Below are 13,775 nucleotides of genomic sequence, written 5' to 3'. Positions count from 1 at the left end.
GTCATTCGACCGAAAACCAAACGAGAAAGGAGAAACTATAGGGTGCAGTGGTGACTGGAGTATAATTTAAAATTTAGACCTGCCATAAAAACAGGGCGGGCCGTGGACTGACTACACTACAGGAGAAAGGAATTTATCAGGTAAGCATAAATTATGTTTTCTCCTGTTAAGTGTAGTCAGTCCACGGGTCATCCATTACTTATGGGATACCAATACCAAAGCTAAAAGTACACGGATGACGGGAGGGACAGGCAGGCTCTTTACACGGAAGGAACCACTGCCTGAAGAACCTTTCTCCCAAAAACAGCCTCCGAAGAAGCAAAAGTGTCAAATTTGTAAAATTTCGAAAAGGTGTGAAGCGAAGACCAAGTTGCAGCCTTGCAAATCTGTTCAACAGAGGCCTCATTTTTAAAGGCCCAAGTGGAAGCCACAGCTCTAGTAGAATGAGCTGTAATTCTTTCAGGAGGCTGCTGTCCAGCAGTCTCATAGGCTAAACGTATTATGCTACGAAGCCAGAAAGAGAGAGAGGTAGTCGAAGCTTTGTGACCTCTCCTCTGTCCAGAATAAACGACAAACAGGGAAGAAGTTTGGCGAAAATCTTTAGTTGCCTGCAAATAAAATTTCAGGGCACGGACGACGTCCAGATTGTGTAGAAGTCGTTCCTTCTTTGAAGAAGGGTTAGGGCACAATGATGGAACAACAATCTCTTGATTGATATTCCTGTTAGTGACTACCTTAGGTAAGAACCCAGGTTTAGTACGCAGAACTACCTTGTCTGAATGAAAAATCAGGTAAGGAGAATCACAATGTAAGGTCGATAACTCAGACTCTTCGAGCCGAGGAAATAGCCATCAAAAACAGAACTTTCCAAGATAACAGCTTGATATCAATGGAATGAAGGGGTTCAAACGGAACACCCTGTAAAACGTTAAGAACTAAATTTAAGCTCCACGGCGGAGCAACAGTTTTAAACACAGGCTTAATCCTGGCCAAAGCCTGACAAAAAGCCTGAACGTCTGGAACTTCTGACAGACGTTTGTGTAAAAGGATGGACAGAGCTGAGATCTGTCCCTTTAAAGAACTAGCAGATAAACCCTTTTCTAAACCTTCTTGTAGAAAAGACAATATCCTAGGAATCCTAACCTTACTCCATGAGTAACTCTTGGATTCGCACCAATGCAAGTATTTACGCCATATTTTATGGTAAATTTTTCTGGTAACAGGTTTCCTAGCCTGTATTAAGGTATCAATCACTGACTCTGAGAATCCACGCTTAGATAGAATCAAGCGTTCAATCTCCATGCAGTCAGTCTCAGAGAAACTAGATTTGGATGTTTGAAAGGACCCTGAATCAGAAGGTCCTGTCTCAGAGGCAGAGACCATGGTGGACAAGACGACATGTCCACTAGATCTGCATACCAGGTCCTGCGTGGCCACGCAGGCGCTATTAGAATCACCGATGCTCTCTCCTGTTTGATTCTGGCAATCAATCGAGGAAGCATCAGGAAGGGTGGAAACACATAAGCCATGTTGAAGACCCAAGGTGCTGTCAGAGCATCTATCAGCACCGCTCCCGGGTCCCTGGACCTGGATCCGTACCAAGGAAGTTTGGCGTTCTGGCGAGACGCCATGAGATCCAGATCTGGTTTGCCCCAACGCCGAAGCAATTGGGCAAATACCTCCGGATGAAGTTCCCACTCCCCCGGATGAAAAGTCTGGCGACTTAGGAAATCCGCCTCCCAGTTCTCCACTCCTGGGATGTGGATCGCTGATAGGTGGCAAGAGTGAGACTCTGCCCAGCGAATTATCTTTGAGACCTCCATCATCGCTAGGGAACTCCTTGTCCCTCCCTGATGGTTGATGTAAGCCACAGTCGTGATGTTGTCCGACTGGAACCTGATGAACCTCAGAGTTGCTAACTGAGGCCAAGCCAGAAGAGCATTGAAAACCGCTCTTAATTCCAGAATGTTTATTGGAAGGAGTTTCTCCTCCTGAGTCCATGATCCCTGAGCCTTCAGGGAATTCCAGACAGCGCCCCAACCTAGCAGGCTGGCGTCTGTTGTTACTATCGTCCAATCTGGCCTGCTGAAGGGCATCCCCCTGGACAGATGTGGCCGAGAAAGCCACCATAGAAGAGAATCTCTGGTCTCTTGATCCAGATTCAGCATAGGGGACAAATCTGAGTAATCCCCATTCCACTGATCTAGCATGCATAGTTGCAGTGGTCTGAGATGCAGGCGTGCAAAAGGAACTATGTCCATTGCCGCTACCATTAAGCCGATTACCTCCATGCATTGAGCCACTGACGGGCGTTGAATGGAATGAAGGACACGGCAAGCATTTTGAAGTTTCGTTGACCTGGTCTCTGTCAGGTAAATTTTCATTTCTACAGAATCTATAAGAGTCCCCAAGAAGGGAACTCTTGTGAGTGGCAATAGAGAACTCTTTTCTACGTTCACCTTCCACCCATGCGACCTTAGAAATGCCAGAACTAAGTCTGTATGAGACTTGGCAGTTTGGAAACTTGACGCTTGTATCAGAATGTCGTCTAGGTACGGAGCTACCGATATTCCTTGCGGTCTTAGTACCGCCAGAAGAGAGCCCAGAACCTTTGTAAAGATTCTTGGAGCTGTAGCTAACCCGAAGGGAAGAGCCACAAACTGGTAATGCCTGTTTAGGAAGGCAAACCTTAGGTACCGATAATGATCTTTGTGAATCGGTATGTGAAGGTAGGCATCTTTTAAATCCACTGTGGTCATGTACTGACCCTTTTGGATCATAGGTAAGATTGTCCGAATAGTTTCCATTTTGAACGATGGAACTCTTAGGAATTTGTTTAGTATCTTTAAATCCAAGATTGGTCTGAAGGTTCCCTCTTTTTTGGGAACCACAAACAGATTTGAGTAAAACCCTTGTCCTTGTTCCGACCGCGGAACCGGATGGATCACTCCCATTATTAAAAGGTCTTGTACACAGCGTAGAAACGCTTCCTTCTTTATCTGGTTTGCTGACAACCTTGAAAGATGAAATCTCCCTTTTGGAGGAGAAGCTTTGAAGTCCAGAAGATATCCCTGAGATATGATCTCTAACGCCCAGGGATCCTGGACATCTCTTGCCCAAGCCTGGGCGAAGAGAGAAAGTCTGCCCCCCACTAGATCCGTTTGCGGATCGGGGGCCCTCACTTCATGCTGTCTTAGGGGCGGCAGCGGGCTTTTTGGCCTGCTTGCCCTTGTTCCAGGACTGGTTAGGTTTCCAGCCCTGTCTGAAGCGAGCAACAGTTCCTTCCTGTTTTGGAGCGGAGGAAGTTGATGCTGCTCCTGCCTTGAAGTTACGAAAGGCACGAAAATTAGACTGTTTAGCCCTTGGTCTGGCTCTGTCTTGAGGCAGGGCATGGCCCTTACCTCCAGTAATGTCAGCTATAATCTCTTTCAAACCGGGCCCGAATAATGTTTGCCCTTTGAAAGGTATGTTAAGCAATTTAGATTTAGAAGTCACATCGGCTGACCAGGATTTAAGCCACAGCGCTCTGCGCGCTTGAATGGCGAATCCGGAGTTCTTAGCCGTAAGCTTAGTTAAGTGTACTACGGCATCAGAAATAAATGAATTAGCTAGCTTAAGGACTCTAAGCTTGTCTATAATTTCATCCAATGGAACTGAGCTAATGGTCTCTTCCAGAGACTCAAACCAGAATGCCGCCGCAGCCGTTACAGGCGCAATGCATGCAAGGGGTTGTAATATAAAACCTTGTTGAGTAAACATTTTCTTAAGGTAACCCTCTAACTTTTTATCCATTGGATCTGAAAAAGCACAGCTATCCTCCACCGGGATAGTGGTGCGCTTAGCCAGAGTAGAAACTGCTCCCTCCACCTTAGGGACCGTCTGCCATAAGTCCCGTGTGGTGGTGTCTATTGGAAACATTTTTCTAAATATCGGAGGGGGGGAAAAGGGCACACCGGGCCTATCCCACTCCTTGGTAATAATCTCTGTAAGCCTCTTAGGTATAGGAAAAACGTCAGTACACACCGGTACCGCATAGTATCTATCCAGCCTACATAATTTCTCTGGAATTGCAACCGTGTTACAATCATTCAGAGCCGCTAATACCTCCCCTAGTAATACACGGAGGTTCTCAAGCTTAAACTTAAAATTTGAAATGTCTGAGTCCAGTCTATTTGGATCAGATCCGTCACCCACAGAATGAAGCTCTCCATCTTCATGTTCTGCCAATTGTGACGCAGTATCAGACATGGCTCTAATATTATCAGCGTACTCTGTTCTCACCCCAGAGTGGTCGCGTTTACCTCTAAGTTCTGGCAATTTAGATAATACTTTAGTCATAACATTAGCCATGTCTTGCAAAGTGATTTGTAAGGGCCGCCCTGATGTACTTGGCGCCACAATATCACGCACCTCCTGAGCGGGAGATGCAGGTACTGACACGTGAGGAGAGTTAGTCGGCATAACTTCCCCCTCGTTGTCTGGTGAAAATTTCTTTACATGTACAGATTGGCTTTTATTCAAAGTAGCATCAATGCAATTAGTACACAAATTTCTATTGGGCTCCACATTGGCCTTTAAACATATTGCACAAAGAGAATCCCCTGTGTCAGACATGTTTAAACAAACTAGCAATTAGACTAGCAAGCTTGGAAAATAATTTTCAACTAAGTTTACAAGCAATATAGAAAACGATACTGCGCCTTTAAGAAGCACACAAAAAAACGTCACAGTTGGAATAACAATGAAGCAATTAGTTATAGCAACCAAATTTTCACAGTAAATGCATAAATTTAGCAAAGGATTGCACCCACCAGCAAATGGATGATTAACCCCTTAGTAACCCAAAAACGGATAACAATTTAAAATAAACGTTTTTATCACAGTCAAAGCACAATCTCACAGGTCTGCTGTGAGTGATTACCTCCCTCAAAACAAGTTTTGGAGACCCCTGGGCTCTGTAGAGACGTCCTGGATCGTGGAGGAGGAAATAGGAAGACTATGACTGAATTTTTACTGCGCAATAAAGCGCCAAAATAGGCCCCTCCCACTCATAATACAACAGTGGGGAAGCTCAGTAAACTGATTTTATTCAAAAATAAACGACAGCCAAGTGGAAAAATAATGCCCATAAAGTTTTATCACCAAGTACCTCAGAGAAAAAACGATTAACATGCCAGTAAACGTTTTAAATGTAAAATTAAGAAATGTTATTAAAAAGCCTGCTGCTAGTCGCTTTCACTGCAGTAGAGGCTTAAATATAAGTTATATGTATACAGTATTTTCTTAGTGAAGTTCCATTCCCCAGAAATACCTCAGAGTATACATACATACATATCAGCCTGATACCAGTCGCTATTACTGCATTTAAGGCTGCACTTACATTACATCGGTATCAGCAGTATTTTCTCAGTCAATTCCATTCCTTAGAAAATAATATACTGCAACATACCTCCTTGCAGGTGAACCCTGCCCGCTGTCCCCTGTTCTGAAGTACCTCACTCCTCAGAATGGCCGAGAAACAGCAAGTGGATCTTAGTTACGACCGCTAAGATCATATACAAACTCAGGTAGATTCTTCTTCTAATACTGCCTGAGAAAAAACAACACACTCCGGTGCTGTTTAAAATAACAAACTTTTGATTGAAGAAATAAAAACTAAGTATAACAACCACTGTCCTCTCACACGTCCTATCTATTAGTTAGGTGCAAGAGAATGACTGGGTATGACGTAGAGGGGAGGAGCTATATAGCAGCTCTGCTTGGGTGATCCTCTTGCACTTCCTGTTAGGGAGGAGACATAATCCCATAAGTAATGGATGACCCGTGGACTGACTACACTTAACAGGAGAAATTTGGGTTCAGTGTCTCTTTAATAGTTTATCCGTTGACTAACAAAATGTACTTGCTTCAAACGAAATAGAAATGCTATTTAGAAAAAAATAAAATAATACAGTGAAATATAATTATGTTTTCGCTCAGGGTTAGTTATAAAGTTGTTTGTGTTTGGTGAACACTTATATGACAACAAAATTATTTATTATCATGAGCACTGGTTTTGTGCTTACGGAGAAAACGTATTATGTCAACAAAACAATTAGAAAGGGAAAACATTGAAAAACGAGGACAACATTGTTTTGGGCTGCGGATAAGGTAATAATAATCAGTACGTAAAAAAAATGTATACGTTTCTTTTATAGAACCATAATTAAATGGACTTTCAGGTGCAAAAACAAAATGCTAAACTGTGTTAGAACATGTTATTAAACACAGTAATAAAAAGCAATAGTGCAATAAGGAGCAGAAATGTACTACTGGGAGCAAGCTGAATACGTCTTGTGAGCCAATCACGAGAGGCATATCTGTGTAGCCACCAATCAGCAGCTACCAGTAGTGCATTGCTGCTGCTGAGGCTACCTAGGCATGCTTTTCAACAATAAATACCAAGAGAACAATTAACATTTGATAACAGAAGTGAATTGTGTTTTAAAACATGCTCTATCTGAATCATGAAGGTTCATGCATTTTTATCTAAAAACAAAAATGATTTTCTATTTGCTGTAACTTTTAATTGCAAATTGATTATATATTTATATATATATAATTATTTGAATTAAATTCTTATAAATATTTCTAACTTTTTTTTTCCGTTTTTTTAATAATATATTTTTATTGAGGTTTAAATCAGGGCAAACATACAGACTGTGTCATTAGAAGATGCACAAAAAGTTTGTTACAAAACATAACCAATATAAAGAGAGAAAATACAATGCAGGTCTATATGACATATTGTACAAATATAAGTGGAAGTATTGTTTGCCCATTTGGATTGTATACCTCCTGACGGGTACATGGGCCACTCTCGGACCCTCTAACAGCGGGTAAAATGTAAATCTATGGAAGGTAGAGTAGGTAAAGAGACCACTCTCGGACCCTCTAACAGCGGGTAAAATGTAAATCTATGGAAGGTAGAGTAGGTAAAGAGACCACTCTCGGACCCTCTAACAGCGGGTAAAATGTAAATCTATGGAAGATAGAGTTGGTAAAGAGACCACTCTTGGCTCTCAAGTGATTTAACTCCTTTTATATAGTTTTTTCATTATGAAATAATCCAGTTGGCCCCTATTTTCAATCAACATATAAGTATATATTCCCCATATGAAAACAATGGCCACTATTGGGCCTTGGCTTTTAACTTCTACCAAAAGGGGAATTTCGTTAGGGATATGTAGTACTAATTAAGTCTATAGGGCCACTCTTGCACCCTTAGGACTGTATATAACAGAATAGTTATATTATTAGCATTGAGACTGAAAATCAACTAGCAGGGGAAGAGGCGAAAATATTTAGAGTAAAAGTTTAGGTGCCTTGGTCATATTTGTAAAGAAGGACCGTCATACTTTTATATCTACAAAATTCATATTAATTTGTTTATATATCAGGTATATTATGTGCTATTTACATATCAAGGAAGGAATTACAGGTATTCATTTTGTTTGGGTAAATAAAATAGTTAGAGACATAAAAAAGGGAAAAGAAAATTTTAGAACAGAGATACAGCGTGATACCCCAACTGGTCTAATAAGCTAGGAATTATAGTCACTATAGATAACTGTCTACATATTTTAAAAAGTATGGCCATACAACATGCATATATATTAAGAATATCAAGCTACTAAATAAACCATATTAGATAATATGCATCTTTAAGTCTTTTAGTATATTTTCTACTACTGTTTGTATTAGGCGAGAACCTGAGTGTTAAGGAAGCTACCTCTTGTTAGCAGGTCATAATAAGTGCATGTTGTCTAGTGGTAAACAGCCAAGCCCCCCCGGACGCAGGTAGCTGGCGTAAATATATGTCAGCATTAGCAGGATACAATATAAATAGATTCTGTGTAAACCTTAAGCATTGCTTTCCTCGTCATCCCTAGATTTAACTATGGAGCCATAGTAGTTAAACAAGAGGAACTCAGATATTTAGCATTTTTATAGTAAATGACCAGAATAAAGCTCTGATATCAGTACTATTAATGTATAATGTAAAGCTAGCGTTTGAATACATTGGAAAATCAAACAATAGTATCTCTGGTATAGAAGCTGGGTAGAATATAAGTCTCCTGCAGTCTTATTCGTAGGATATTGTCCTTGTGGGATCTAAGTGCAGGGCTATTGACTTTACAGATTATCAGCCTTAGTAAACATATTATAAAACAGTAAAGTAAAATAAACCTTCCTTGCAGAAGTTATACAAACATATCTAAACTAAGATATAACTCTTTATAAACAAATGATAAAATTATAACAATGTCCAAGAGGATAGCCATTTATAGGTACTCATATTGGCTTTTACGTGGATCGTCTTCAGCATAAGTTCCCTCTATACTAAAAAGTAATTAACTTAAAAATAGTTAATTAGCCGACTCCAGTTTTCAGCGTTTCCAACACATGTGACTTTGGATTTCCACAAGTATGGTAACAGTCATATGTCTCACCACATGAAGTTATCGAGCTTGTCCATTGAATTTTAGAACGTTGTATAGCCAATAAAAAATGTATGTGCTGTGATAGTAGGCTGAAACATCTCTCTGCATCCGGCTGATTGAATAACAGAAGATTGAAAAACTTGAGGGAACTCTGTCACTGTACAAGAGCCGTTAGGTCATCTGTCAGGTCCGGGGATCTGTCCCTCAGCTCGCCATTACGCAGGGCTATAATGGTAGTGTCCTCCCTTTCAGGGAGTGTCTCTATCTCATTCTTAAATTTCGTTACCACTGTATAAGTGCAGTTTCCCAATCGGGACTACAGGTATTACTGCTGGGAACGTGTTCTCCAATGCTGCAATCAGTAGCCGTTCCATGCTCAGAAATTGATCATCTATGACAGTGTTTCCCAACCGCGGTCCTCAAGTACCCCCAACAGGCATTGTTTTCATTATAGCTTAAGCAATGCACTGGTGATATAATCAGATGATCAGCAACCAACCTGCTCTCATCCATAAGCTGATTATTTCACCTGTGCTCTAGTTCAGCTGTAATGACAACCAGGACTGTTGGGGGTACTTGTGGACCGCGGTTGGGAATCACTGATCTAGTAAGTTAAGGAGCTCTTCCTCCCTTGTAGTCAACACCATCTTGAACCCCTCATGTAAAGTGATTTTTGCTCCAAAATAGTCGCTCAATCGCTATTTAACAATTGTTAGTTGTTAATATCTGCTCCTAAATAATTCTAATTTAAATTGTACTCCAAATTTTGTGTCATAAGACAAAATAAGAACATTTCTGCTTGTGTAACATAGAACGTTGGTACATGAAGTTTAGTTTTCAGAATAACCCTTCTGTAGGGGCAAAATGTAAAGGTTATATGAAACGCAAAAAAAAAAAAAAATTCCCTTAAAATTAAAAGATAATTACATTTTAATAATTTCCTCAAATACCTTTGTGTATTACAGGAATAGTCTAGTCAAAATTAAACTTTCATGATTCACATAGAGCATGCAATTCTAAGCAACTTTATTATTGCTGGAATTCAGAGGTGTCTAAGCAAGTTGGTGGAGCAGGCTGCAGCGATAAGGGTAAGGATTGCAGCATTAATAAAATTATTTCCCCTGGATAAAACGAGTAATAACTGAATGACAATTAATTTACATATTTTATTAATAGAATAAATATATATATATATATATATATATATATATATATATATATATATATATATATCTCAAAATAACAAGAGTATTGCATTGAGCAATGATACTTTTTTTATTGGACTAACTATACATTTATAAGTTGACAAGCTTTCGGAAGAGTTCATAACTAACATGGCTACTCCAATCAACGTATATATATATATATATATATATATATATATATATATATATATATATATATATAAATAAATAAATAAAACAATCACGACTGACATAAACAGCTCTTCAAAACTATATCTGCAGTGAAAAGGAGCTATGTTTTCATGAATAGCTGTTTATGTCACACATTATTGTTGTGACACATTATATGCAGTTAATATATATTATAGGAACCAGCACTTAATATTTTGGCTTGCACTGCGTTACGTATACATTTACACATGCGCAATACTAGCACCTACTATTATCAAACACATCTTAGACAACAGTATGCAAATGCGTTAAATTAAGAATCAAACTGCGCATGCGGACACCACTTGTCATTAGAATTATGAATATTTTCATTGTATGCTAAATAGACATCAGTGATTGGACGGCCAAGTTGCTCACACTCCATCTTCTTTTGTGGGCTGTCTTACAAACGGATTTCGGCATATATATTGTTTAATTTTTTTAATCATTTAGAAACGGTTTCAGAAAACAAGTAGGTGAGTTTTAATGTTTATAATGCACTCTAACTGAATATGTGATTTTATTAAAGGGACAATCAACACTAGCATTTTTGTTGTTTAAAAAGATAGAGAATCCACTTATTACCATTCCCCAGTTTTGCATAACCAACAACAGTTATATTAATATACTTTTTACCTCTGTGATTAACTTGCATCTAAGCCTTTGCAAACTGCTCCCTTATTTCAGTTCTTGCATTTTAGCCAATCAGTGCTTACTCCTAAGTATCTTCACGTGTGTGAGCTCAATGTTATCTATGACACACATGAACTAATGTCCTCTAGTGGTGAAAAACTCAAAATGCATTCACATAAGAGGCGGCCTTCAAGGTCTAAGAAATTAGCATATGAGTCTACCTAAATAAATAAATTGGAAAGTTGTTTAAAATTACATGACCTATTTGAATCATGAAAGTTTATTTTGGACTTAAAGGGACACTCAATCAAAATTAAACTTTCATTATTCAGATAGAGCATGTCATTTTAAACAACTTTCCAATTTACTTCCATTAACAAAATGTGCACAGTCTTTTTATATTTAAACTTTTTGAGTCACCAGCTCCTACTGAGCATGTGCAAGAATAAGTGTGTATGCATTTGTGAATGGCTGATGGCTGTCACATGGTACAGGGGGAGTGGAAAAAGACAACTTTTAAAATTGTCAGAAAAAAAATCTACTACTCATTTGAAGTTTAGACTAAGTGCTGTTGCATTGTCTTGTTATCTTGCATTTGTTGATTATGCAAATCTACTGTGTTGACTGGTCCTTTAACTGTCCCTTTAAGTACTTGTAGATAGTGTTTTATAATCCTTAAAAAAAAAAAAAAAAAACCTCATTGCCATGGACTGCCACTCCTAGAAAGAAATTAAACTCTTTGGAATGCAGAATTTCACAGGGAAAGCTAACGTAAAAAAAACAGTGACATTCATTTTACTTTAGAAAAATAACAACATTTGATTTCAATTTTAGACTTTTTAGAATAATTTTAACTTTATATTTTAAAATTACATTAAATATTAAATATGATATTTACTTATTGCATTCTTTAAAAAAGAAATGTACAGTGTCATTTATATTAAAATTTTGCATCATCAACACCATATTTAATGCATACTATAAATCACAGTTTTTACTTTATACTTTCAATACAATTAAACGGTTTATTTTATTGAGCAAGATACTGCAATGCATGTGTTTGTTGCTGTGTTTGAAACAGTACTTGGAAGCAAAAAGCATGAGAGATCCCTAGTGCATTGGTAACAGTGTATACAGAGTACGTCTGGAGAAAAGCAAGCGGGGATACTTGTTTAGACACATTTGCTATGCAATAGTTCTGCGTCTCTTTTAAAATTAAGGATTTTAATCTCATGTTTTTTTGTTTTGTTTTCTTTTTTTAACAAAAACACATGTATTATTATTATTATCATCATCATCATCAGTTATTTGTAGAGCGCCAACAGATTACGCAACGCTATAAACATAGTCGGAATACAAGAAAACATTTATAGGGATCAAATGGGTAGAGGGCCCTGCCAAGAGCAGCACTGTTGTAGTCACGTAGCCGCACTTAGTGTAGGTTGTATGCATCCCTGAACAGCAGAGTCTTCAGGGAGCGCTTGAAGTTTTCAAAACTAGGGGAGAGTCTTGTGGAGCAAGGCAGAGAGTTCCACAAGATGGGAGCCAGTCTGGAGAAGTCCTGTAAGCGGGAGTGTGAGGAGGTAACAAGAGAGGAGGAGAGTAGGAGGTCATGAGCAGAGCGAAGGGGATGGGAGGGAGAGTATCTGGAAACAAGGTCTGAGATATGGGTAGGGGGAGCAGTGCAGTTGAGGTATTTTATTGAGATGCAACCGATTCATTAAAATTTTGCACATTGTTACAATGTACAGTTCTGAAGACACAAATGACTCATAGCTCTCACAAAAAATAAAACCAAACTAGTTGTTAGGAGGTGGTTAGTCTTGTTTTCCTTCATGCCACTACCGAGAACCTTCATTCCATGCCACGTATACAAACATAGCCAAAACCATATGAACAGAAATTATGGCCACAATGGCGGCATAAAAATAGCAGTCTTTGTTGGACATTCCATAAGCACCTTCAAATACATAGATCTTAGAAGAGAAACACAGTCTAATAGGAAGCAAGATCTTCAAAATTGTGAAGAATAATAGGGTCTTCAACGTAGATACCAACAAGCCCTCATTTTGTCTGAGGTCCACAATGGGCAATGGACCCAAGTATAGAGAGATTTTGCCCATACTTCTATGCCTCAACTTTATTCTGCACTTTTGCACACTGACTTAATCTCATGCTTTTATTTCCACCATAAACATTGAATCTTGCTCCTTCACACACAGAAATGTTGGGAACACCTCTAGCAAAATAAACTGCTCCCAAGATAAACATTACCTTCTCAAGATCCAATAAAGGACCTTGTAGTACTGAGAATTTTTTTTTTTTTTTTTAAGAGAACCTTGCTTGTGCAGACAGCTTTAGCGAATCAGGCCTCAAAACACTTGACATGTGAATTCGTTTTACTCTCGTTCCCTTACGAATGCAGAAATAAGCTGCAATCTGCTCTTTCCTGAGCCGCAATTATTCTTGTGAAAGTGCAACACACTGAGATCTAGATTTGCACAGGTCTCAGTGTGTTGCACTTTGTGGCTCCAAAAAGAGCCGATTGTGACTTTCGGCAGCTTATTTACGCATTCGTTAGGGAACGAAAGAAACAAATGCACCTCTCTATAAAAGAAAAAGGGTATGATCCATTACATACAATCATATTATAGAAAAATATGAAACAAACTTTAAGGATTGTGAAACAGACAGATTTCCGATAATGCATTTTAAGAGTATGATTTCAAATTATATTTAGAACCTAAATATTAATATTTGTAAGTAAATACACACGTGATGTGATTCCATACAAGAAGTACTATTGAGTCAGTTTACTAAATTCTCTACAAGGTCTCTCCTTCTTCATGAGCACCACTACCACTAACCTCTCTAGCTCGGACGGTTCCCATGTAATTCTAAAGCATGGAGAGATGAGTGAGCTTTAGGGAATCAGCTGCATAGGAAAGAGTGAAGCCGGAGAGGTTGGTGAAGCTGAAAAGACCTTTTAGTGAATTTCTCTTGATGTCATATAAAACCATGAGCTGATGGATAATCACTTACCCAAGTCTAGAAGGATCACCAAGCAACATATGTACATAGCGTTCCAGCGAATGCTCATTCAGAGCACAGCGCAACCAGGCGCGGCCCCTCCCGATGTCTGTAGTGATGTTCTTTAGAGAGTAAAAACGCTGAAGCTCATGTTTATTGAGGATTTCTTTCACATACACCCAAAACACCGGATCTAAAAAAATACAGAAACATTCTTGTTACATTTATATGTAAC

The 13,775-nt window shown here is 38.9% G+C and overlaps 1 protein-coding gene across 1 annotated transcript in view; it reads right to left on the bottom strand.

The window, feature by feature from the left end:
- SNX29 (sorting nexin 29) overlaps positions 1 to 13,775 on the bottom strand; it is a 1,109,599-nt gene that overhangs the window by 1,046,227 nt on the left and 49,597 nt on the right. The window contains exon 5 of the mRNA XM_053694493.1: positions 13,553 to 13,733. Within this exon, the coding sequence (XP_053550468.1) occupies positions 13,553 to 13,733 (181 nt within the window). The remainder of the gene's footprint in view (positions 1 to 13,552; positions 13,734 to 13,775) is intronic.

This window comes from Bombina bombina, chromosome 11 (assembly GCF_027579735.1).
Source record: "Bombina bombina isolate aBomBom1 chromosome 11, aBomBom1.pri, whole genome shotgun sequence".
NCBI lineage: Eukaryota > Metazoa > Chordata > Amphibia > Anura > Bombinatoridae > Bombina > Bombina bombina.
The sequence above is the reverse complement of the archived record's forward strand: the minus strand, read 5'-3'. Positions and strand labels throughout refer to the sequence as shown.